We start from the raw sequence: 26,173 nt of genomic DNA, 5'->3' as shown, positions 1-26,173 counted from the left end.
TTTTAAATAAACATTCAGTTGTAAGTAAAAAGGTTAAAAAGTCTTCACATCTCGCCACTCACGAACCCTGTGGAGTTTGCTTAGGGTTGAATAAGGAGAACATCGAAAACCCAGTAACCGAGTCACATATTTTATTATTTCCAAACAAATAAACTCTGGTCAATTCCCAAAAATTAAAACCCAAACAAAAGTAGCATGACTGAGTTCCCTCATGACTAGGACAGGGAAGACCGTGACGCAGAGTCCTGATTGGCTGTGCCACCCGCACAGACAGGAAGGAAAACTACTGTACAATCAAAGGGTTCATGTTTGCAAGCACTTACTGCACATATGTGCGCTAACATAAACAACTCATTACCCAAACGACCAATGATAACCAATCTCCCTCCCTCCCCAAAGAAGTTAAATTAAAAATAGAAGCATGTTATTTCTCTCTCACCAGAACAAGGACCCTCATCAATTATACACAGGCATTCGGGCTCCATTTCGTTATATACCACAACCTCCGTTAAAAGAGTAAAATGAAATCAAGTTCTTTGGGCTTCGACATGGCTGACTGACATACACACATATTTAACAGTCAGCTGTATTGGAACGGAAACACCAGAGGAGCACGTTTCTAAATGTCTAAATGAGATACTGGTCGCTGCTCCTGGCCTCTTGATATTTGTTATGTAGGTTTTCTGATCGTGTCACCCTTTTCAGTATTCATACATATATATAATTTTAAAATCTATACACCCAGACACGTTCCACAGGAAATCACATTTAGACAGGCCCTACTTGAGGGAATTTAATTCCCAGCCGACTAGCTTAGTGTTCCAATAGGCATCTGAAGAGATTCGTCTATAGATAAATACCAACGATACTGCACATTGTTATGGAAATTATATCTCAGAGTAGCTCAAAGTTTACTTACCTGACATTTGTGGACTATAAAACATGTCCCAGTCTGATTCCCACATGCATGAAGCACAGGTGAGGGGATGTCTGCTGGGGGCTTATTTACATTGTACAGCTACCACACCCTTTATGTTGTTGAAACAGTCTGCAAGCAGTTTATAAATGGCTCTGTTCCCTTCGGATATTCCCTGAACTCTGGTTTTGACACAGGTAATGATAGCTGGTTAAGCAGTGGTAGTAGCCTGGCAGGTGGGCACACCTGTTCAGAAAATGCCTGCAGGTATACAGGTACTCCGTGGGTGGTTGGGGGGGGGGGGGGGGGGCGGGGGTGAGGGTCACCCAAGTGGGGTTAAGGGTTACCTTAAATTTTTCTCCTTGCAGTGGGACTGGCTCTTAAGAGACCAAAAAAACAAAAGCTTTTTTTTTTTGCTCTCGGGAAAATAAATGTTATGTTAGTTCACAGGGGGTGGGGGTGGGGGTGGGGGGGGGGCACAGTATTCCTTCATCACAAGCCCGACACGTGTTCTTTACATGAGCATGTCACGGCCACGTCACGGGCCAAGATATCACGGGTCGCTTCAATCACGTTGCTATCAGCCCGCCCACACGCATGCATCTTCACACAAAGCTTTCACCACAGCTGAAGAAAACCAAAAACTACGACAAGATTCATTTTTTTTTTTCTGATCAAAAAATGGTTCAGATGAAGACAAAATCGAAAGCAGTAGCAGAAGACACCTTTTAAGACAGCACACATTTCATAATGGGTATGAAATATGAATCGAGTTGCAGGAGAAATCTGAAATCGGAGTATCTGTACTTCGGCCCAACTGGCTCACCAAACATCCCCCCCCCTCTCTCTCTCTCTCTCTCTCACACACACACACACACACACACACACACACACACACACACACACACACACACACACACACACACACACACACACACACACACACACACACACACACACACACACACACACACACACACACACACACACACAGTAGGGGCTTTACCCCACTGCCTCCCAGGTCAAATACAAAGAATTCATACTGGTATGGATACAGAGAATAATGGTTTTAATCCAACCCATCTTTAGTGTTTTAAGTAGGGGTAGAAGGGGGGAGAGGGAGGGAGGGGGTGGGGGACGGGACGACGACCCAGAACAGGTTATATATATCGACTCTTTTAATTGATAACACATCCAATACAATTATTGTTTATTTTACTACCCGTTTGTTTTTGTTTTCTTTTAAAGGCCACCGCCATGGTGGCGTACACGGCCGTGCCGCGTGGCCACTCAACTCAGAGAAGAATCATCTGGGAAGGCAGAGTGTGTAATGGGGAGTCTGCTGCTCAACCGGGGCCGGTGAGGATGCTGATCTGGCCATCCAAATTCAAATCTAGTCGGGGGGATTGCTTTAGTTTTTTTTTTTTTCTCGCTTTTTTTCTTCAAATGTACCAGAAAAAGTAAAGAACGGGTTTAAACATGATAATAATAATTATACAGGGTAAATACAAGTGAGAACAGAGTGGAGACTGCATTTCAATCTATTGCACTCTAGTACGGCCTCCTGGAAGTTTGAAGGACACAGCAGCACAAAAGAGGAAATTTGAGAACATTTCCTGTGTTTTGCCAGTTGCGTGTGTGTGTGTGTCCTCCCCTAATAGAGACCAGGTAGTCAGGAAACATAATTTGTATTTGATGTAAGGCAGTTTGGTGTTTTGCAGAGCCCAGTTACACATCTCTCCCCCCCTCGTCCTTTACACAGCAGCCCCAACCCACAAGCAAAAACCCCCAAAAAACATCCAAAATAAAAACAAACAAAAATGTTTTACTCTAAGAGCCCTCCAAGTAGACAATTCTAGTGAAGTGTAAATGTGTAGTTTTGAATATGTAGTAAAATCTTAGAAGGATTTTATCATTTAGCTTGTGATTTTTTTTTAATAATAATATAAATGTAGAGATTCACAACTCATTTTCGTTCCTTTTGCTCCGCCTCACATGGTGTATTTTTATACAGGCAACTGGCAGACGACCCGACTGGTTAATGATAAATAGATCCCCAGTTTGTAGGCTTCTTCACCAACTTCCTCAGTCATTATAAACAAAAGAGAGACGACTCCTTAAACAGTAGCATCAGCTGGCCGCGATTTCATCCAGTCCTTTTAGAAAAAGAAAATCTGCAATTGGTTTTTCCACTCACGCGTGTGTCTTTTCTTTTTTTTTTTTTTTATTTAGTGTGATTTGATGAACATTTACAAAGTGTTCCAACTTTTTATGGTTAGACTCTGTTCTCTCTCTCCCCATCTCTTCACCACCGCAACTCTTCAAGCATTCTCACAAATTCTGTAAAACATTCTGGTCTTCGTAGTCAGTCCCAGTCGTTTTAAAAAAAGGACAAAAATCTGAAAAAAAAAAGGATTTGTTCCTTTTTTCCCTTTTTCGCTGTTTTTAAAATGACAAAATTCATTCGGAGTGGCATTTCCAGTCTTGAATGGATCTGTTGAGAAACTCATGCAGGGGTGTGCACAGTCACAGTAATGGTGATAAGACTTTTTTTTTTATCTTCCCATTAGCGAATAACATAATGAGGACACTAAAACTTGATATGAAACTTATCTGCAAAAAATGGGGAAGGGGGGGGGGGGGGGGGGGGAAGTAATTTAGTTTTGGGGTGGAGGGGGAGACAGGGTTTTTTTCTTCAGGATGGGAGTTCTGCACAGAAGCAAGGGTGGTGGTGTTGGAGGAGGAGGAGGAGGTGGTGGTGGTGGTGGTGGTGGGGTGTAGGTGGGGGGGGGGGGGGGGTCAGGGAGCTGGCAGCTCAGAGCTTCTCGGAGGAAGGGATCCAGATGTAGGGGCCCGACTGCTCCTCGATGATGAGCTTGATTTTGTTGTAGATCTCCTCTAACGAGTCACCCTGTACAATGGCTGGGGGACACAATCAGACAGTGAGAGGGGGGCCTTCGACAGAGAGAGCATGGCATCAACCCTGCTAGGTCTAGGATTTTGAAATCCAACAGGGGCTATCCATGCTTACAATGCATGCCCTCACTATCGTAAGATGCTTTGGAGAAATGGCATTTATTAATTAATTGAATTAATTTATAAATTACAATGGACCATCCATTTCTAGCCTGACATAGCCAGACTAATCGCAAATGCGTATCAGCCTGGAACCTTTCAGGCACGTTATCACTGGACGCAGACCAAAATGCCTCTGGATGCAATTGGATAGACCTACGACTAAATCAGAGCAACAAAACGTGTGACACATTAGTGGCAGCCATCTTGGTGGTTTATGCAACTGCATCAGCGGCGCTCCCATAGGACGCTTCCCTGCACAGTCATCGTATCAAACATGCCCTATATTAGATAAACAGTTGTGAACGCCCCGACACAGGACGGGTCTACTGGGGATCTGTTTGAACGGGAGGGGGGCCAGACGCATATGCCAGAGCAAATAAAACCTGAGCTATCAGATTTGTTTGATTACAAGTCTCATTCATTTCATTAATACCATCAAATTATAAATGCGGGGGGTGCAGGGCGCAGTGCAACTTACCTGTGAAATACTCTCCGAACTCCTGCTCCAGTTTAATTGCCTTGTCAAAGACTTTATTGGCCTGCTCATACGTCTGCCTCTTATTCATTTCCCTGTAAAAGACACAATGGGGTTGTCATTTACGCAATAAGATTGGGGTTATTTGATTGCTAAAGAACAAAAAAAAAAGATTGTAGGTGAGGAGGTTGACTTACATCAGGGCTTCAACAGATTTTGGTTTAATGAAGATGGCGATAGGATATAGTTGTGCTTGTTGCAGTCGCTTTATAGCGTTCCCAGATACATCGAGAATGCAGTGTTTCCCCTAAAGAAATAACAAAATAAAAAGATTTATAATATTTTTTGATTTGAACATATTGTGTAAGTCCGTCTTAGCAACCAGATACTCCTGTCCTGAAGCTTTCGATTGCATTTGGGTTGCTGTAAAACATTCTTACACATGAGTTTTGCGCTTGTTCGTCTTGGGTTACACCTGTTCAGGTAACATAATCCCGGGGAGAAACACAAGCGGGTGGCCTTACCCGTTCTGCCACGGCCCTGACCGACAGGATGCTCGTCCCGTAGAGGTTCTCGTTGAACTGGCCTGCCTCAATGAACTTATTGTCCTGGATGTCCTTCTCCATCTGCTCGCGGGACCCCACAAAGTGGTAGTCCTGGCCGTCCATCTCGTTCTCTCGCCTCGGGCGGGTCGTGTCTGTAGAGGACGCCACCAGTGAGATGTTATGTCACCCGATTGAGCATCGCTGCAGGGCGTTCGCCGGGTCATTAACGCTTCGACTTACGCGGCACGCAGGAACCAAACTTGTGGGGGAACTCTGAGATGAGGTCATCGTTTACCCGGTCCTTCATTGGTCCCAAGATGATCACAGGTCTCGTGTAGTGGACTGCAAGGTTGGAGTCAGAGGATAGGTTCAGAAGAGTTGAGTGGGAAGTATTGTGACAGTTTTTTCTTTTATACATTTATATAAATATTGTGTTTCATTGCATCATTATCATTCCCACATTGCTATTATTAATAAGTATTAATAACCTCTGGGTTAACCATTCATCCACTTACTTTCCTGCCGAATGACTGGCTCATATGAAAGAATTGTGTCCTCCTGGCCCTCTGTAAAAAAAGAAAATCAATGAATACAAAAACAAAATCAATTATTCGGTTCAAACTATGTAAAAAGGGATCTTTTCCTCTAGCAGATCAAGTGCTCGTCCACCACCGCTCCGTAGAATAACAACACCCTCTCATGATCACGCACGCACAATCTCATATCGCATGCTCTTCTTTCAGTTGGACAGAGCCACAAAACGCCAAACCACCACCACCATCACTACTGCGGACCGCGGTGACTCACTTGAGCTGCTCTCGCTGTCGCTCGTGTTGGACGTCAGGCATTCTGAGGGGGAGAGAGGTGTGCGTCAGATCATTTGTCAGGATACCGAGCGTCCACACAGCCACAAACGTTTGCGTGGGTTTGTGCGGTGGCGGGGTAAAACATCATTCGGTTCGATAAGAAGGTCAGGTCCCCCCCCCTCCCCACCCCACATGTGTCCCTTGACCCCTTATGCCTCAGAGCCCCCCCCCACCGCAGACAACAGAGGGTTGAACAGTGTAGCAGTGAGCTTCAGTGTGGTTGCCTGGCTCTGGTTAGCTCAAACGGGGGAAGTGGTGTAAAAGGTGCCAGCAATAGGAAACTCCCAAGTGCTTCCTGTGACCACGTCCCGACCGGCCCGCCATTCCCCAAGCCAAAGGCCAGATGCATGACTACCATGAGCGGATCGCATATCGTAAGGGGGGGGGGTCGCATCAAGCCAAAGAAAACACACTGACTGGCACGCGGCCGGGGGGAGGGGGAGGGGAAACTAGGGGGTATTCCCCGGAGTTAACCCAAGGGAAGTGCGCCCCGTGCTCTGGTGACGGATATCAGTCCCTCCCGTGCAAACAAAACAATCTCTGTTAATAAAATCTTAAGAGAAAGCAAATGCAAAAATGCAATCAAAGCAGCGTCAACTTGTTTTTTTTTGGGGGGATTCTTAATTAAATGCACTTGCTGTGTTTGATACACTGCGCGGGACATAGGAATGTGTATCTGCATCTGTGCGTGTATAAGGAGTATGCATTGGGAAATGTGTGTGTGGTTTGGCCATTCCCTACTGGGCTAGGCAGTGACAAGGCATTTCGCTCTGAGCCAAGGGGATTGTGTACAACCACACACTTACTCAAACTCTTTGATCCATAAAAGTCATCGCTTAACCCTGGGAAGTCCTAGATGTCCCGATAGGCGAGAGCAGAAACCAAAAGAAGAGAGCAGACAGGAAGAAGAGGAAGAAGAAGTGGTTAGTGTGTGTCAGGGCAAGAAAGAGAGAGACGAAGAGAGGTGTTGCCTTTGTGTTTGCTAGGTCCTCCAATACACTGGGTAAGGGTTATCCTTTGTCTCTAATCGCTATGACGCCCGCTATGGACACAGTAAGCCCAGGCCATACCCAAGCCCAGGTCGTACACAAGCCCGGGGCTTACGCAGACAAAATCCCATTTCAATTAGTAAGAATCCAGGGAATTTTAAGACTTTGTTACACCTGTGCACTTTTGGCGGACCAACACACCAGCATCACCCCTCGGGTGCCCAAAGACAGACACACAGACGGACGGAAAGACAGACACCAGCGAGTGTGAAACAGAAAGGCCCACGTACGGAGCCATGGGTTCCCTCTCCAGGGTGGAGAGAGGTGGTGGGAGGGGGGGGGGTGAAGGAGGTGACAGAGGTGTTGTCATGCAATCAAACAACCCGCCCCAAGGAGGTGAACTTAAAGATTGGAGTTGAGACGATACGGAAGCATGATGGGAGAGGGTGAAGCAAATGAAAGAAACAAAACCAAACTCACAACGTCCGCTACTTACGTTCAGCCTCCACCAACTCCTGCACAATATTCTCCTTGCTCTTGTAAAATGGGAATTTGCGTGAGAGGTTGAAACTTTTTTTGCGCTTTACTTTGACTGGCTGCTGATGAAGGTGTGTGGATGAGAGGAGTGGGGGAGTGGGGGAGGTGAAAACAAAAACAATGGGTTTCAATGACGCCACTGAACACATGCAGAACAACAAATGAAATGGAAATGCATTCAATTCATAGTAAACAACGTTGACGATAAATCAAGGGCACTGGGGTGTACGTGAATGGCATGTCAATGAAAGGGGAACATGCTACAAATTGGCTTCAATTTTTTAATACAAAAAAAACCTAATAACTGAAATATATGACAGTGTTTTCTCTTGAACGGGATTCAATTTGTTTTTCTTTAACTCCAGCACATTGGAATCCCCCTGGTTTCGAGGGGATCTCCATTAACGCCAGATCAGTCAGTAATGCGACCCATCTCTATTAGCAAGGGTGTGTCTCTTTCCACACAGGACATCAAGCTTCCAGCCAACCCTGAATAGTGTATTGTGTAAAGTATCTGTGAAACTAAACCCATGAGCCTATAGGATACTGTGAGCCTGGTTTAGATTGACACATAAGAGGTGTTTTAGATGCGTTGTTACAAGCCAAAAGCTCACAATCTGAAACTTATATCTTGTATTAGAGAATACTTAAAAAGGAGTAGTACGCAATGTTCTTGTGTTGCGCCTCTAGCTGTTTGCATTGTAAACAACGCAAAATGTTCATGATTTATCTTAGTCAGCAGAGTTTAAGATAGATTGGCCTTTACAAAGATTGAGAAATGTGGAGAGCAATGGTACAGTTGACCTAGGTAACTAAATAATAGTGTTATTCATCAGAATTTCGCACCATTGATCACATCTTAAATTCTGTGGAGCTTTCAATGCAAGTCAAATTGATTAAAATCAACCTACTTTTGTATTTAGATCGTATGCATTGTTTTCAGCGGTAAGACTCGTCTTCTCCTACGCTGACGCAATAACCCTATTGTTTCCTCTGTATTGATAACCACGCTATCACCACAACAACAAACTTACCCTGTTGGACTCAATCATCCCCGTCCGCGCGTGAAACTTGACCGTTTTTAACCTGGCCCGCTCCTTCTTCTCCACCCTGCCCGCAGAACCGCCCAGACAAAAGGAACAGGGAATAGAATCCGTTACACTCTGGAACTCGTGTGAACACAAAGGCGGTTCCGAATTAAGGTCAGACATGCCGCCGACCCAGGCTGAACAGGAATTCTTCCATTATTCCAGTCGACCAAAAAATGCAATTTCCGCTGTGTTACTTCCTATGAGCGTTCAGTACATCCCCGAGCAGGCGGAATAAGAACAAGAAACAACAAGAGAAGAAAAATAAATAGCAATATCTGAAATGTATAACGGATACAGATAGCGTTCCATCAGAAGTCTCGCTCTCCAGCCATGAACGCACAGTCGAAGCATCTCCCATTCCAGGCGTTCCCTCGTGACCAGAACCGTGGCAGCGGTTTCAGGTTTAGCCCCCCGGGGAAATGGTACCTTTTCTTGCTGGGAATGACCCCGATCTGGTCGCTCTCGCCATGTGGCGTGACGAGCCGCGCCTGCCACCACTCATCATCGGAGGCGTTGATGACGTGGAGGATGTCCCCGTACGAGAAGCTCAAACCCTGGCTGGGCAGACAGCTGTCCCTGGTCCGGTCGTAGTCAAACAGAGCTCTGCAAAAAAACAACACAGGTCCACGTTTTAGCAGGGATGCACCAGTAGGACATGTGTCCAAGTGTCCGAGAAGCTTAACGCTCTCTCTGAGGCAGCTCATAAAGACGGTGCCGTCCTTTCATTGTCCTAAATATATTAAGAGGATTCAATTATTGTGGCGTTTCACACACACCTCAAATTAGGGATGTCCGATAATTATCGACCCAATAATTATCGGGCCGATATCAGCAATTATGACATCATCCCGATAAAATTATTGATAGCTCCGATAATACAATTTATTTTTGGTTAAAAAAATGCGGTGTGGGTGGATTTCTGTAGGCTCCTGCGAACCGGCAACTTTCAAAAAAAGTGACGGTTCTGGTGGAAATTGCCCTTCACTCAACATTCCGAAAATATCTATCATGTTGGATATGTTGCGTATTTCCTCATCTGTCTCTATGCCGCTCTGACAACGTTGCCCCTGGCAACCGATAGCCATGGATGCCATCATGGCGGACGGGCTCAAACCCCTCCCCTCCCCTCCCCAAAAATCACATGACTCCTCATTCTCAATAGCGTCAAATGTTTTATCTGCTGACAAAGCACAATACCTGTTGGTTTTTAGTTCACTCATTGTTCAGGGAAACACATTGCTAATGACATTGACGGATTGTGGATTTTATGATTGACTCAAATTGTATATTTATTATTAAATAAATATGGTCACTTTATTTGAAGAGTCAAAACTGCTGTCTTGGCTTTGTTTTGTTCATAGTAGTAATGCTCATGTCATGATAAATCTGGTTAGGTCAAAACTACAGGAATATACATTTTAAAAATAATTATCGGTTATTGATATCAGTATCGACCTTGAGGAGCAGAAAGATATCGATATCGGGTTCAAAAAATCAATGATAGATGGCGATGGCAGATATCGATAATTATAGGTCTGTGAATGTAGTTGACCACTATGGATGCAATAAGACGACTGTGTGGAGGAACATAAATAGGTTGTTACCCCCACCACGTACAACATGTCTTGTGACCATGGTGACTATGACAAAGACACACCATAGTGGATTGATTCAACTGAATTATAGGAAAAAGAAACCGTGTTGCATCGTGAGACGGAAATACCTTCTACCCACTAAATACATACAAATATAGGCCGGTACAGGCTACCATTGTCATTGGAAAGGGAGGGGTGGGGGTATTTGGTTGGTTGAAATCAGTAACCTCACCGCTAGTTGTTACTAAACTCCTTTAACGTATTCAGATACAGGCGAGCATTCGAATCTGCCGCAGCTTCACTTCAGCTCAGCACTGACGTCGTCTACTGTACACCGTTGTGTGTGTGTGTGTATGGGGTCCGGGGTCTGTGTGTCCCGCAGTGTATAGAGAGAGCTGTGCTGACAATGCGACATTCAGCTGCCTTGAGTGTCTAGTTTTGAAATGAGATACCCGCAACAGGGCTTGATAATTCTGCCAGTGTCACCCAATACATTCAGCTAACAAGCAAAAGGTCCCACGGGAACACTGAGGTTATATACGATTAGTGAAAGGCAGTCAAAACAAGGAAGAAAATGAGGCAGATGGGCCAAATGCCTCCCCAGTGTGGTTTTGAACAAAGAGTGTTCCGTGACACAGATAGACCTTTGTTTCGACACAACATCCACGTGGAGTTCCTCTACCTGGTTAGACAAGTTGACCCACCGTTATGCGAAATAACATAGGAACCTGTTGAGCAGGTTCTCCCATCTCCTGACCGACGTCTACAGGCTAACCACTGTGTTCCACGAGAGAGACAGAGAGCGAAAGAGAGAGAGCGAAAGAGAGAGCAGCTCTGTGGGCACTAGTGCATTTACTCTTCTTGCGGCTGGGGGATTCTGGCCGACCTATTCTTGCCTTTACAAACAACAGCTGGGACAGAATACATATAAAAACCTACAATGCCACTTGGTTTAACAAAGATAATAATGAAAGTAGGCCAGACACCTCACTGGTCAGAGAATCACTGGTGTCCTTATCACTAGGAAATCAGCGCTTCCTAATCTATTATTTTCAGGGACGGGAGGAAAATGTTTAGTATTTAGTAATATATTTTTATGTATTTCATTTTTGAGTTGATTGTTGACTTCCTCCACTCAGCACCTATAGGATATCAGGATATTTAGGCTCCCAGGTAGAGTGCTGCCAGTGCACTGTGGCGGATTTTGTTAATCCAGCGGTAGTTTAATTAACTACCCCCCACCTAATCGACCAATCGATAGGTTGAAGTGTACATAGAATTTCAGCCCTTGTGTTTAGAAAGATGAGACAGGGACACAGTCACCTCAGTGGTAGCATCGCGCTAATCTAGTGTGTGTGTGTGTGTGTGTGTGTGTGTGTGTGTGTGTGTGTGTGTGTGTGTGTGTGTGTGTGTGTGTGTGTGTGTGTGTGTGTGTGTGTGTGTGTGTGTGTGTGTGTGTGTGTGTGTGTGTGCGCGCGCGCACACCTTTGAGGCTTAACGCCTCCACATTCCTGAGGCTGGGCTGGGAGTACAGCGCTGATGCTGCCACTGCCGCTGCTGGATAACTAGACAGCGTTTCCTACATAACTGGGGGCTTAGTCACCCATGCAGGAAGCTAGGCTAGGCTCTACATGCCTTGAAGAAGCTAGTCTATAAGGGCTCCATGACTCACAATAGCAAACAGCTCCTACATCGATCTATCACCTCACTGGTTGGGGGGGGGGTCTTGGACAACGTGGGTGAACCATGCAACTTCTTCAACTGAATCAGGAAAGGTTTGTGAAGGCCAATGTAATAAAACAAAGACAACTAACTAAAGAAAACGGTTGTGTGATCATGGCTTAGGGGAAAAAGTGACGACTCTGCAAATGTAGTCAAATGAGTCAAAGGATTCCCAATTACCTTGTACTGTGCGTGTGACTGTGTGTTTAACAAAGCGGAAACGCAAGGACCAGTTGCACTAACTAAACTAACACGACATCTTTAAGTGTGCGAATACCCACGTGACAACATGGACGTGTTGACTGAGCTTACGGTCAACAAACTGAGCTTACGGTCACTTTTAAATAAACACTTTATTGGAGGTATTGACTAACTTGAAGTAACAGTTCAGGTGAGATAGGGCTATTTGATCTATTATGCAAACTAACTCAAACCAATCACTTTGCCGTTTGTGACCACAACGGCTTTCAGCCTAGTATCCCAACGTGTTGACCGCGTGAGTGAGTGAGATAGTGTGTGAGTGAGTGAGTGAGTGAGTGAGTGAGCGTGCGCTCCAGCCTTACCTGACATAAAGGGAGCGCTTCTCACTGGTGCGCAGGGAGCCTGATCCAGAACTCATGCTGCTGTTCATCATCTGTTCCCTCAAGTCGTGGATCTTGGACTCAAAGCGGCTGTACTCTGCACACAGACACACAACCACAGACACCGTTTAGAGTGCTGCCGCAGTCACAGTGCTGAAAGGACGGGACGGTTACTTGGTGTGTTGATCGATGGTAAAAACACAAATGAATCGTTTAAATAAACAGTTGAAATAACTGAAAATATGTGAATCAGACAATGCGGCAAAACATCACTTTGTGTTCTGGTTACGTGAGACCGACGATTACCATTTGAGTATAGACAAAATGGTCATCACTTTTATTAAATCAACAATGAAAATAAGAATCATTATTTGCATTAGTAAATTGTCAATTTGCATCAAATACGTTCAGTTTTGTTCAACATAAATAATGACAGATATGTAGAACCCGCGTTCCAATTACATTTTTGTCTCCATTCAATTTGTTGAAGATGTTATCGCGATGTTTGCAGAATCGCAATCCATATCGGCTCGACCCTTCAAAAATCATCGTAGGCCTAATATCGTACTGCAAGGTCCCTGATGATTCTTGTCCCTGGGCCAGAGCTAAACGTGCTCTTGACCAGACCAGGGGGAGTATGGGGACGTGACAGGTCAAGATACAGAAGGCACGACTTTAGAGACACTGTCGAAGATACCGCTGCTATTGTTTTTTTTTTCCCCTGATCTCAAAAGGAACAAGATAGTAACCTCCTCAATTCAACTCAAGTAATACGCAAAGTACATTAGGCAGGTATGTGAACAATTCCGTCGACGGCGCAGCTGGTGGTCCACTTGAACGCATTGTTAAAAAGCAAGTATATCTGTGGCTTAACAGACAGGTATTACTGTGTGTAATGTTGTGTATAGCACGCCGCTAGTGACCCTTGCCCCGTGGCCATGGCTGGAGGGCTATGAACTGCAAGTGTGTGTTTCTGTGGCTCTTTTCACGCTGATTAATGACCCCAGGAACGGCTCCCGCTTCATCACGGATCTGCCTCGCACGAGTCCCATAATATCTTGTGTCCGGTAGTTAATTACACCGATTAATTAAGTTCAAAATTGAGTCTCTATAGCAGTTCATAAGGAGAGAGAGAAAAGCCCCCAGAAGAGGTAGACGACCATTTGTCATGGGTGTGTGAATCCAGTTGCTGCCTTGTGTGTACACCGAGAGGATGATACACAGATCCACCTGGCCTGCACATTAAGAAGGCGTTCATTAGCCGTGTGTGTGTGTGTGTGTGTGTGTGTGTGTGTGTGTGTGTGTGTGTGTGTGTGTGTCTCTCTCTCATCTACTGGAAAGCTAGAAAAACAAACAGAGGCAGCTCGAACCACACGAAGACTAGCGCGCTAACGTGGAACACAAGAGCCCATGAAAGAAGGACGTGTCTCAACAAATAGAGCAGTGCTAACCAAAATAGCTTCACACATAAAATAAATTTCACTAAATCCCCACGTTATAATAAACTTCAATTGAGCTTATTGACACCGTCTTGTGACTCACTCATGACCAAGGGTATCCCTGTTATTGCATCATTATATACATTTAAAAATACACATCATAATTTGTCTGTAAAAACAGACCTAAGCCACGTGATTGGACTCAACCATTCCATTAACTGCCACAGCACACTCCTACCGTCCTTAGGTCTTCTTGCCTTACTCCATTGTGGGCAACCCCCCGTTGTTCCAACACACAAGCAGCGTTCAAAGTCCAACACCTATCATAGTCCAGCCCCGGCAAGCAGCCTCGAGATACATACCACCATACCTTGAGTACTGCCGAGGTTACAAGCCGGTGTGTCAGGTGTAAAACACAAGCTTCCGCCCCAGACAGATAACGTTCCCAGAGCGAAACCTGACGTGGATTCAAAGCAAACAGAAACCCCGCCTCGGGCCCCCTCGCTGGCTGGGCCCCGCCCCGCTGGAAGGGGTTAACAATACAGGCAGGGCAGGACGACAATGCGGAGGTAACACGACACCACCTGAATGACAGTAACCACTAGCAGCGCCCCGCGCGAACCTGGGAGTGCACACCAGACGCAGGGCCTGTATGCGGAAGCAGCCAGGCCCACTAGAACGCTTTACCCAACAGGAAGAATAAAGGGGTGGTAAATAGGGGGCAGTCAGGGGAAAGGAGGATAAAGACTGGTTAAAACGGTGGACAGTAACAGCTTAATGTCATCTTCCACAATGGCCGTACGACACGGGCACAACAGATGGCTCACCGCTCCGGTGGGGGAGCGGTGGGGGGAGAGAGGCGGTGCTGCAAGTTAAACAGGTGCAACAACACGGACCTCTTCCCTGTTTATTTATCCCACAATTCATTGCCTACCTCGACCACCAGATCCTTACCCTGACCTTCACTCCAGAAACCCTAATCTTCTTCACCATCTTTTAAACCAATACCTCGACCGTGCCTACTTGTTAACCAAACAATCGAATGGATCATGGAGTTAACCACCGAAAGACTGTCGTAGCACCGGTGGTATAGCTCGATACAACGCTGGCAACCACCCCCTGTCCACATCTGAGGGAGCCTCGCCTCATTGGGGGGGGGGGGCTCTGCGCGCCCCTTTTCGCGCAGACATGAGGAAGACGTGCCGAGAGCAATAAGCACGGGACACAAGAAACAGCTCCAGTAAAAGAACACTGGACAAGGTCGACGGCGGGAGCAGCTGTAGCCTTGGGTCTGTAGCCTGTGGCGGTCACCTAGGGATTTAGGGGGAACCCGATACAGGGGGGGGACTCTTAAGCCGCACCGTTCTAGACTGGAACATGGAGATCGTGGGATCACTGGCGGGGCACACACACACACCCTCTTGGGGCTCAGCTATATTAGAACGACCAAGGGAGAATCCCGCTAGTCTAATGCTTAGGAGTGACCAAAGGGAAGCGAAGGGACAGCCTAAATAGAAACTGGGTCATTTCGTTTATTATACCGCTTGTCCTCATTAGTTGGGAGGCCTTTTTTTTGGGGGGGGGGGACTCGCTTGCTTGTTCTAGTTATGCAACATGGCAGGTATTTAGAAGTAGTGTGTGGTGTTGTTTATTAATAGGAGACTGTGAGAGCCCTTGGCCCAAACCCTGTGGTTTGAACTATCATGTGGTTCAAACTTTTAAAAGCATTGATTTTTATTTTATGACTACAATATTACATATAAAAACAATTATTTAGGGCCTCTTCAGAGCAATAGTGTTTAGGGTTAGGGTTTGGATTTCACATCATGGTCATGTGCTAACTTCTTTACATTAGAAGTTAGCGTTTACATGTTAGTTCCTGATGGTCCACTAGTCACAACCAATGTGTAAATAAAGGATAAAAGCAAGGTATGGTCCTTCATACCCTTTAAGAATAATATCACAAGCTCAACTGGCGAAGAAAAGACATGGATAACTATTCTAAACTTTTATTTTCATTACGAGTCTCCCTATCTGTCAGGCACCGACTCAGGCTTTGAGTTCTCTGTGGTAACTTATCGCAGTTTCCCCTAAAAATGTTGTCAGCAGTGGTGCTGAGGTGTGTGTAAGGTGCACTATGTTGAAGTGCAAGTGCACAGTGCCGATTTGCGATGTTCTAAAGCAGAACACTGTTGCGGTCAACTTTCCACAATATTTCCAAAACAATAATGATAATTGAGGTGCAGTCCCCTACTACTGCACCTCCCTCAATTATCATTGTTGCCCTTGAGATATATACACCGGTATGTATTTAAAGAAAAAATAAATATATATTATAGTATAATATAAATATTATACTATTTATATAGATATCATTTCTAATGTGCATGGCTGATTGCAGTGGCGCTAGTAAACCAGAGACAGGGCTGCGCCACTGTTGGATGCATGTAGGGGAAACACGACCATGCCTCCACGATGAATCATGTCTAATTCACCAATATACATGGTTTTGTCCTCCACCTGCCTCCAACTAGCGCTGAAACATTGGGAGTTGTGCTTGATTGGCCTTGGAGGTCTGGCAGTTCCGCCACCATTCTCGGTCTTCTCTCATTTCCTAAATTGATGGGGTTTCTGCCGTAATTACACCCCTTTTAAAACAGAGGCACGGGGGAGAGTGCTGAACGGCATTCCCATCTCTTCCATTCACCCCATGCCGGATGGCTCTAAGGAGGAACAGCTTTTGGTGATGCTCCAGCACCAAGCCAACGAGGGGGGGGGGGGGGGGCAGGAAGGACCCCATGCTGGAAGCCCTGGTGCTCACATGTAGTCCTTAATCGCTGCTGTTTCATCTGAGTTATCCCCGACCAGAGTCACAGGGCCCCTAGAGAGTGTGCTCAGTCCGGGCAGCATGCCCACTGTAGAGCACACAGCATGCACACCCAACACCAACCCACACAATCTTCTCATAGAACACACACACAGGGGTCTCTCCTGCTTGTCACCCACACTGGGCCAGCAGAGACCCAGGGCCAGGGATCTTAAAGGCACAAGTGAGGACGCAGGGAGTCAATCATTTGCCAGACTCTCGACTCGTCTGTTAAGGCCGGTAAAGCATTATCTGCCGGGCCACAAACAGATCGAAAAAGTGTCACTTCACTGTCCCCACAATGGAGGCACAGTGTCTAAGGGGGAAAAATACAGAATTGTTGGCAGAAGGAACAATGACTCCTTTCAAAGATGAATGTGTTGTAGTGCAATATGTTGCTTGATTAGTGGGCATTGAGAGAGACTGCATGGACTCACATGGATATGAATGAAGCGTTATGTATGGCAGCTTTGTTTCATATCTAGTCTGCTGCATGGGCTGTGATGCTGCCCACCATCCACAACCACTGATGTTTTGGTTTATTTGTAAATAACAAAAACGGCACCACTTCGGTAGCCTTTTGAAACGTGACCTTGAAACTGTAAACCTTATGGTTAATTAATTCATGGGATTGGTAATATGTGCTAAAAAGTATACTTCACACTTTGTGTTATTACCAAAATACACAATTCGTATGAGACATAAAATGCATCCCAATGTCCTTTGTTGATAATCGTAATAGCAGCAAAAAAAATCTCAGTAGCAACCTTGCTACACATTCCAATACCACATCATAATATCACTTTGTTTTTCCTTTGACAAGATTGTATTTTATTTAGGGAAAAGAGAAATGTAAAGTACAAAGACATGAATTATTTGTATAACTCCATAAAAGTTACGACTACTCCTCCATGGTACAGGAATCCACCAGGAGTCAACCAAATGTCAAAAGTTTGTTGAATAAACCTAAATCTTCTTATGTCCACAACACACAATCTCTGTCCACACACACAAGGACACACCTGTTTTCCTATAACTCAACCGATCAGTCTGACTTACAGAATGAAGCCTGGAGGTGGGCTCAACCATTCCACCAATGTATTAACCTGACGTGACATCTAGGGCCGTTCACGTTAAATCCAACCGGCCTACCTGAAACCCCTTCGAGGCTGAAACGGTTGTGATCGAAGACGCCCTTGGTAATCCCATTACCAATCCACACTAAGGCTTTTGGCGAATACAATGAATTAAAAACACATTAGTTGCGCATTAGTGACGAGTTAAGAAAGCTCAGTGCCGTAGCGAAGTGTATTTTGCGCCATTGGGGACAGTTCAAAAAGCTAAGAATAGTAACGTTAGCTCACGAACCTGATCCAAAAAACTCAAACTTAAAAACAATAAAGCCTATAGTCTGAACTGTGCCCGTGTGTAAGTTAAGTTAAGTTAACGTACTGTATGTCTCGCAGCCTAGCAAAACAGGTCAACAAGGAAACGCTCTCACCTTAACGTCGAGGGGGCTATGTGACTTATATCGCATTCGGAGCCGGTTTCTTCATCGAGCCATTATGAGAATTCATGCCGCTTCTGCCCTGCTGCTTGTGGTATCCGAGCCCATCCCCCATCCGCATTTGGTAGCGAGGAGTTCAAAGTTTTTTTTCTCCACCTTTGTTAATGTCGCCCCTATTCTACTTGACTCCCGCGTACCATGCGATAAGGTATACGCTATTCTACTCTCCGCTCGACTAGTTTGCTGTTCCCCTGTGTCGCTACTCGTTCCCTGTCCCAGGCAGACATGCACTGTTACAGAGCGAGCGAGAGAGAGGGAGAGAGCGAGCCTCGTCTAGGCAACGGAAGACAACAGCGTTACGTTTGCCCGCCTTGCAGTTTGCCCAACACTTCAGACTGCTAATAAAGGTACCGCCCCTGAACCCGAATACATCAGAGAATTGGCCTATCAGTGGCGTTGTGCTTATTTTCAACAGACCAGGTACATGTACAATATTAAACGTAACGTAATGACGTTGTACTTTTCAATTGTATATATATATATATATATATATATATATATATTTTTTTTTTTACGAACTATTGGTTATGCAGAAGAAATACAATCCTTTATTTAATTATTTATTTTTGACCCTGCATTTGGTGGACATTTTGCTGCACTTCAAAACAGATGACAAGATGACCAGAAAGTACACAATTGACAGTTCGACTTATGAAGTATATTATGATAATATCTTGTTAACTGACCCTTGTAAAACAAGGACCAAACAGTATCTGGCTTACTCATTAATCATAACATGTACTTAGTTTGATTAAATGTTTGCTGATGCACACGTGAAAATATTCTCCCTCAATCACAATCAAATCAAGTGTTTTGATTAACAATGTAATAACAATGTTATAATGAATATATCTCTGATATTCAAGCGCGCGTTCCCTACCTTCAGGACGATACTGAGCGATGATGGTGACCGTCTGCCCCGCCCGCTTCAGAGCCGCGGCCGCCTGCTCGTGCGTCGCATTCCGCAGGTTCACCCCGTTCACCTGAGACAAAGAAGTCCTCTTAGCACTTGGACCCAGGTGAGGAGCGCCATGGTGGGCGGTCCCGTTAGGGGAAGACCGAAAAAGAAAAGACACAGCCGCTACGGTTGTAATAAGCAATGTCGGCCAGCCGTGGCAACTCCTTTAAATTGAAAGGATATAACCTACTGGGAAGAAACATCTTGAGTGAACACACAAAAAACAAACAAAATAAAAGTAAGTCTCTAGTCTTAAGGGGGGGGGGGGGGGATGCTCCGAGAGATGCTCGAGAGATGCTCTTCTCGTTAGCCACTATTTGAAGTGCTAATGATAATTGTATTCCTGCGATTTAGTGCAAGAAATAGTGCACAGTTTACTATACGTGTTCACAAGTGGCAAATGGTGGGGGATGAGAGGGAGAGAGAGAGAGAGGGAGAGAGAGAGAGAGAGAGAGAGAGAGAGAGAGAGAGAGAGAGAGAGAGAGAGAGAGAGAGAGAGAGAAAAAGAGATAGTGTAGCAGTGTCAGACTCCCAGCCAGAGCAAGGTACTAGGATCTTGGTAGGTACTTGATCCCTAAAAGGTGTGCTTGGTAACCTGTTGGCATCCTTGAGCAAGACGCCGGCACTTCCTCAAGCCACCTGCTCATGTATCCGTGTTAAATGGAAGTCGCTTTGGATGAATACACAAATACGTAAGGGATAATGTATAGAATGCCGGTCATTATTCGGTATAATGACCAGCGTTCTATACATTATCACCGCTTATTACACGGCTACTTGCTCAGACGAAAAAATAACTTCACACGGTGTGTCTTAATACAATTTATTTGTTACCAGCATTCGTTGTTGATCAGCAGAGAAATAGTCCGCCAAACAAGCAACCAGACACGCTAGGGTTGATAAGTTACCGGACTACTTGCGGAGTGACACGAAAGACGTGAAAAAAACCCACTTTACTTCACAGCGGTCATTATATGCTTAGCAACGGTCATTACTGAAAAATAATTCACCACCGGAAGTCGGGAGGGCCCATGAAAGTGAACGGAGCATTCCACAGCATTGAGATGCTGATGAGTAATAAATACACATATACAATACACATAAAAATCAGATCAAGTAAAAAAAAAAAACAACGTACCGAGAGGATGCGATCTCCCCGCCTCAGCTCCCCGCTGAGGTCGGCCGGCCCCCCGGCCAGGATGAAGGAGACGAAGATACCCTCTCCGTCCTCGCCGCCCACGATGTTGAAGCCCAGCCCTGTGGAGCCCTTGTGCAAAAGCACCTTCCGTGGCTCCCTGCCAAACAGAGCGACAACGTCAGGACGCGGGGCGGGACTGAGAGCACAGGAGAGGCGTGAGGAGGGAGACAGAGGGGGGGGGGGGGGAGACGGGGCAGGACAGAGAGACAGACGGGGAGAAGGAGAGACATAGAAAAACAGGTGAGACAGGGAGACACAACAAACAAAAGGGGGAGGGGGGTGGGACAAACAATGTGCTTTTTAATGTGTTTTATTTACTGTGTGTGTGTGTGTGTGTGTGTGTGTGTGTGTGTGTGTGTGTGTGTGTGTGGTATCCAGGAATCTGGGTTGTGTTCCATGCATGAGGCAAGAGGTCATTTAGTCACTGGAATCAGTTCTTAACATTAAGCAACAATACTTTCACCTCAAATATCTACATTAATAACATGTAATAGCAGCAGCATCAACAATATTCATTCGTAGCAGAAGCACAAACACAAGATTATCTAGAACAGTTATGACAACCCGAATACTGTAGGAATGCATATTGCTATGAAAACCAAAACAGGCTATTCAGTCCGGCTTGGTCACCACTGAGGGTGCGAGAGATGACAACCCCACGGCTATAGGACATCAACAGCCTTCAGAGGACACAGGTACACTCTGGAACACACACACACACACACACACACACACACACACACACACACACAAACATCCAAATACATACACACAAACACACACATGTAAATATACACACACCCAAATACACCCAACCATACACACACACAAACTGAAACACAGAAACAGACACTCACACAAATACACACTCAAACACACACACAGGAAAGCAGTGAGAACAATGCGTGGCTCCCATTAGTGGCCTTCTCTGGAAGTACTCAGTAACAATCCCTGTTTTGAGTCTAATGGCCCTGCGCTGCTATTTGGACTACCTTTCTAATCACTGGAAGCCTCCTCCTCAGCACCGTTAAAAAGTTCTGCAGCCTACTTATGACCACATTGGAAACAAGCCTATTCACGGCACTAAAATAAGCTGAAGAGACGCAGAAAGTTTGAAATGACTTTGGTAGGGCGCATAGCTAACTACTTCTGGAGTTGGAGGGTGCTAGCATAGTGTTTATGCCCAGTTCAGGGGGGGGGCGGGACGTGCAGAGCGGAAGATCTTTGCGTCCTTTTGAGATAATAGCATTTTGACTCTGAGTTCCGACTATATTGAATCCAAAAAAAAGAGAAAGGGAGCATAAGCAGCATTTGAACGGCTACATAGAGGCTGCTACATAGAGTGCCATTTTGAAAATAAATTTAAGATTGGGGACATTTTATAATACAGTAACTGATACAGTAACTCCTTTGCACCAACTATTCTCTCATGTTTCAAGTTTCAATAGTACCCTTACATGAGTCATAATAGGGAGATACATGAAAGTATTTCTGTATAAACAACGCATCCGTCTTAAACGTCTTAAAACCACCGAAGCTCAAAAGACAAAAAAACATTGTACTCCATCTTGAGTGTCATTACCCCCAACCCCCCCCCCCCCCAACCCCCCCTCTCTCTGCAAGCCAGACGGGGTCTCCATGGTTACCTTGGGTTGTTGTGCTTGCATTTCCTAACCGTGCGTTCGGGCAAAGTCCGCACCAGCGACATGGAGGAAGAAATGTTCACGGTGAACATGGCGGCTAAGAAAGAAATCGCCCCACTACGGAGGATCTCTCTCTCTCACTCTCCCTCTCCCTCCTGTCTCTGTCTCTCCTTCTCACCCTTCCTCTCTCTCGGGGCTGGCGCGCCGCGGGAACACATACTTTCAGAGGCAGTACCGGAGAAAGGGCTGTGGTGTTGCTTTATCTCAGGCCGGGGTGACTTGTGATGCAAAACAGCTTCCAGCTGTCAGAAACACTTTTTTTTTCCCACATCATCATCATCATCATCACCGACCGGGGGTGGAAAAAATTAACCCTCGCCGCCCACACGGATGATCTCCTGCCTCTATTCCCGTAGAAGCAGCATCCGAAAAAAAAACCCTCATTTCCTCCCTTGGCTAACAACCGCCAGGATCTTCCGTCTGAAAAGAGGGACCATGTGTCACATCAAAACCGACAGGAGTGGGACGTGTGATGTTGGAGGTCATCCAAGTCTCAATCTATACAACGCTCCGTCTCTCTCTCTGCTGTGGCCCCTGTTGCTCCATGCCCTCTCTCTCTCCACAAATACACACATACACACACACACACACACAGACAAGCGGACACACACACACACACACACACACCCAAACACACACGGACAAGCGGGGACACACACACACACACACACACACACACACCCAAACGGATAAGCAGACACACACACACACACACACACACACACACGGACAAGCGGACACAGACACACACACACACACACATACGCACACAGCATTCCTGTCTGTCAGCCCCAGCTCCTCTGGAGACTGCAGCAGACAGATTCTTAACAGCTCCCCCAGCTCATTCATCAAAAGGATACACAACGCAGGGGGAACACACAAACCCTAACATGACATTCAGGGGCTGTTTGATGTCACTTCCTTCGAGCCTCTGACCTGACAATGAGATGGAAAGCCGGTCGCATGAAAGGCTCCAGAATCCCAACTGTGATAGTCGGACAACCAAGGGCGGTTTATTATATTATTGGCAGTGGTAGCTTCAGTGGGAGATTGTGGGCGCTTCTGTGTGCATGTGGGTGTGTGTGTGTGTGTGTGTGTGTTAAGGTTGGGGGGGGGGGGGGGTCCATTGTTATGGCTTGTGCATGTAGGCCCACGTGCATATGAAGAGCAGTCCTGGCAGTTCAATGTAAACAGGAGTGGATTCCAGTGGACTTCAGCAGCAGGATCAAGAGCTTGCTTCCCCATCATGTGACCGTCTCTAACCCTACCCCGCGCCCCCCAACTCCACCCCAACCACCACCTCTCCTCCTCCTTTTCATCCCCGCCAGGAATGTCAACAGTTCTAGTGCTGTAAACGCCTTTCTCATTGCCCGGCAATGTCTCCTATAACCACCCCCCCCCCCCCCCCCCGCGCTGACCAACACACACCCACACACACACCCACACACACACACACACACACACACGCATACACCCACCCACCTACTGTGCTGTTGTGGTAGTCCTAATGCTGTAAATGTGGGAGGTGCTGCCCTGGGCTGTGCTCAGTTATTGGCTCTGCTTGACTGATTAATGGCGGACATTGCAGATGGACACCATTTTCCTAACAAACAGACGCCACCTTCTCACAGCCCGCTCTCTCTCTCTCTCTCTCTCTCTCTCTCTTCCTTCCCTGTGCCACAACTCTCTGGTAGGATCAGAGAAAGATAAATTAACTCCCAGACTACCAGATCCTGCTTGTTTCATGCAAAGGGCCTCGTAACTTAGATTGAGGCACATGGATTTTGACTTTGAGTGCATCTACTTCACATCCTCACAACCTGATATTTGATTTCTAATATAACATGGAGTCGTGGGGTGTTGTCGGAGGTGGGGGCTGCATCCACAGCTAAGGCGGCAGACGGTTTAAGATAATTCAAGCTTTGCTGAGGCTAAGAATAAAGGAGGCGTGATGAATGATTAACAGTTGAGACTCGAGCGCACCCAATGAATATGCTATGATTGCCTGCATGCTATGTTTCGTACTTGGTGTTAGTGTGTGTGTGTCACTGCAGGGGAAAGTAAGCCTCGGGCTCGTCGATGACGTCTCCCGACGACTGGGTCAAAGGTTTCCAGGAATGCACTGTGTTAAAGATTAGCCTGCTTATCAGGCACACTCTGCGAGAGACATGTCTGATGGCGTCGTCCTGTGTGTCTAACTACCGCTGCCAAACACAAACTCTAGGGAGAGAGGTTATTTGTTTGGCTACTGCATTAACGCCGCCCTTGCAAGCCCGGCATGCATGTGCACACACACACACACACACACACACACACACTCCCACACACACGTTCAAAGATAACGATTTCATAGACTTCTTCCGTCCTGAGTGGGGGAAGTACAGTCCACAGAATGGCAGATAAAGAACCAGACAGAGAAACATAACAAGATGGTGGCATTAGGATACAGACAGTAGATGTCCATCTACAGAGTAGTATCAGATGGAGGGGGGGCGACTGTGTGTGTGTGTGTGTGTGTGTGTGTGTGTGTGTGTGTGTGTGTGTGTGTGTGTGCGATGACACCAATGAGGGGGACGCACAGATGGACAGAGACCAATGCGTGCTCTGACTCATCTTCACAAGCATCATACTCCACTTGTTGTGCAGCCGGGGCTTACTATAGAATCCATGTTAAACTAACCCCGGCAGAAAGGTAGGCTGCTGCCACATGGACCGTGGCACATGCAACATGCCACATATACATACAATATATATATACATATATAAGTGTTTGTATACAGACATATATGAATGTTTGTATAGAGATATATATATCATGCGGAGGCAACTGATGGTATAGGGAATCATTCTGTTTTTCGCCTTGTTTTTCTGAAAACATAATGCTGCTTGTGGCCATGGTTTAGTATTTTAGTGTTTAGTACTTTTGACTTAGTTGACTTAATACAACAGTTTATTTCGAGTTTTACACAATGTAATTCATTCAAATACTAAATGTGTACCAGTGTGTGTGCATGTGTACATGTATGTGTGTTATTACATATTATCCATAATATCAACATCCTAACACAAATACACCCATTGCGATGCAGACATTGGAGTCATTTGCATCGCAGCGCTCCATGTCAACGTGATACGGCTTCTACGCAGCTCCCACGGGGCGTGGTCTGAGGAGGCGCCTGTGGAGGCTGGAAGGAGCCGTCTCCTCTCCCCTGGCTGTCAGCGTTGACCAGACGCTCATCTGCTCTGACCGCCATCCACCTCTGTTGTCAGTCATGATGTCATCCGCTCTCGCTCGCTCGCTCTCGCTCTCTCTCTCTCTGCTCTAAAGCAGACATGAAAGAGAAACCCAGCGAGGGCCAACAGGTGGTGTCACAGTGACACTAGGAGTGTGTCGGCCAGTGCTGCTCCGGTGCTGATTTATGGGAGGACTGCTAGACTATAGGTGTGACTGTATACCCATGGGGATGTGGGCGAGTGTGGGTTTTTTTTTGCATTTGTGCGAGTGTGTCTATGCATATGTGTGTGTCTGGTAATGTGTTTTGCATTGTTATGAGCTGTGTGCGCGCAAGTGTGTCAGGTGTTTTGTGTATGTGTGTGTATGTATGTGTGTGTGTGTGGGTGTGGGTGTTTATGTGTGTTTCTATGTGTATTGTGTGTGTGTGTGTGTTTATATGTGTGTGTGGATATGCATGTGTGCATGTGTGAAAATGTCTGCATGACTATGTGTTCCTTCGTGTGTGTCAGCACATTATGAGTCGGTGCCACCATACCCATGTGTGTGTGTGTGTGTGTGTGTGTGTGTGTGTGTGTGTGTGTGTGAGTGTGTGTGTGTGTGTGATGGTTGCTGGCAGCCCGGGCTGCTTGTGTGATGAACGGGGGTGGGCTGTGGGTAAGGGCGGGGGGGGGGGGGGGGAAGGGGGTCGGAGTCTGTGGCCTGGTTTCCCCAGCAGTGTGTGGATGAATCATGACAGCTGAGGGAATGTCCACTGAACCCTGGCTGGCTGGCTCATGCGACTGTGCCTTCCGCCAATATATGCATGGTAACAG

At 46.1% G+C, this 26,173-nt stretch overlaps 1 protein-coding gene across 7 annotated transcripts in view; it reads right to left on the bottom strand.

Annotated features, from left to right (window-relative positions):
- Positions 1-1,245: 1,245 nt before the first annotated feature.
- The window catches only part of dlg3 (discs, large homolog 3), a 29,049-nt gene continuing 4,121 nt past the window's right edge, over positions 1,246-26,173 (bottom strand). The window contains exons 1-14 of one of the 7 annotated variants that reach the window (XM_084469773.1): positions 22,070-22,186; positions 20,364-20,559; positions 19,148-19,250; positions 12,378-12,492; positions 8,924-9,100; positions 8,441-8,516; positions 7,366-7,468; positions 5,822-5,863; positions 5,530-5,580; positions 5,255-5,356; positions 4,994-5,166; positions 4,667-4,776; positions 4,473-4,564; positions 1,246-3,838 (exon numbers count right to left, since the gene is read on the bottom strand). In XM_084469773.1, the coding sequence (XP_084325899.1) occupies positions 3,732-3,838; positions 4,473-4,564; positions 4,667-4,776; positions 4,994-5,166; positions 5,255-5,356; positions 5,530-5,580; positions 5,822-5,863; positions 7,366-7,468; positions 8,441-8,516; positions 8,924-9,100; positions 12,378-12,492; positions 19,148-19,250; positions 20,364-20,559; positions 22,070-22,158 (1,536 nt within the window). In that variant the 5' untranslated portion in view covers positions 22,159-22,186 and the 3' untranslated portion in view covers positions 1,246-3,731. Of the gene's footprint in view, positions 3,839-4,472; positions 4,565-4,666; positions 4,777-4,993; positions 5,167-5,254; positions 5,357-5,529; positions 5,581-5,821; positions 5,864-7,365; positions 7,469-8,440; positions 8,517-8,923; positions 9,101-12,377; positions 12,493-14,072; positions 14,256-18,201; positions 18,556-19,147; positions 19,276-20,363; positions 20,560-22,069; positions 22,187-26,173 lie in introns of those variants that run through there. The other 6 variants (XM_084469775.1, XM_084469770.1, XM_084469771.1 and 3 more) reach the window with 6 other exon arrangements.

The sequence above is a fragment of the Micromesistius poutassou genome (assembly GCF_964030765.1).
Source record: "Micromesistius poutassou genome assembly, chromosome: 6".
Classification (NCBI taxonomy): domain Eukaryota; kingdom Metazoa; phylum Chordata; class Actinopteri; order Gadiformes; family Gadidae; genus Micromesistius; species Micromesistius poutassou.
Note: the sequence above shows the minus strand (reverse complement) of the source record. Positions and strands in the feature narration are given on the sequence as shown.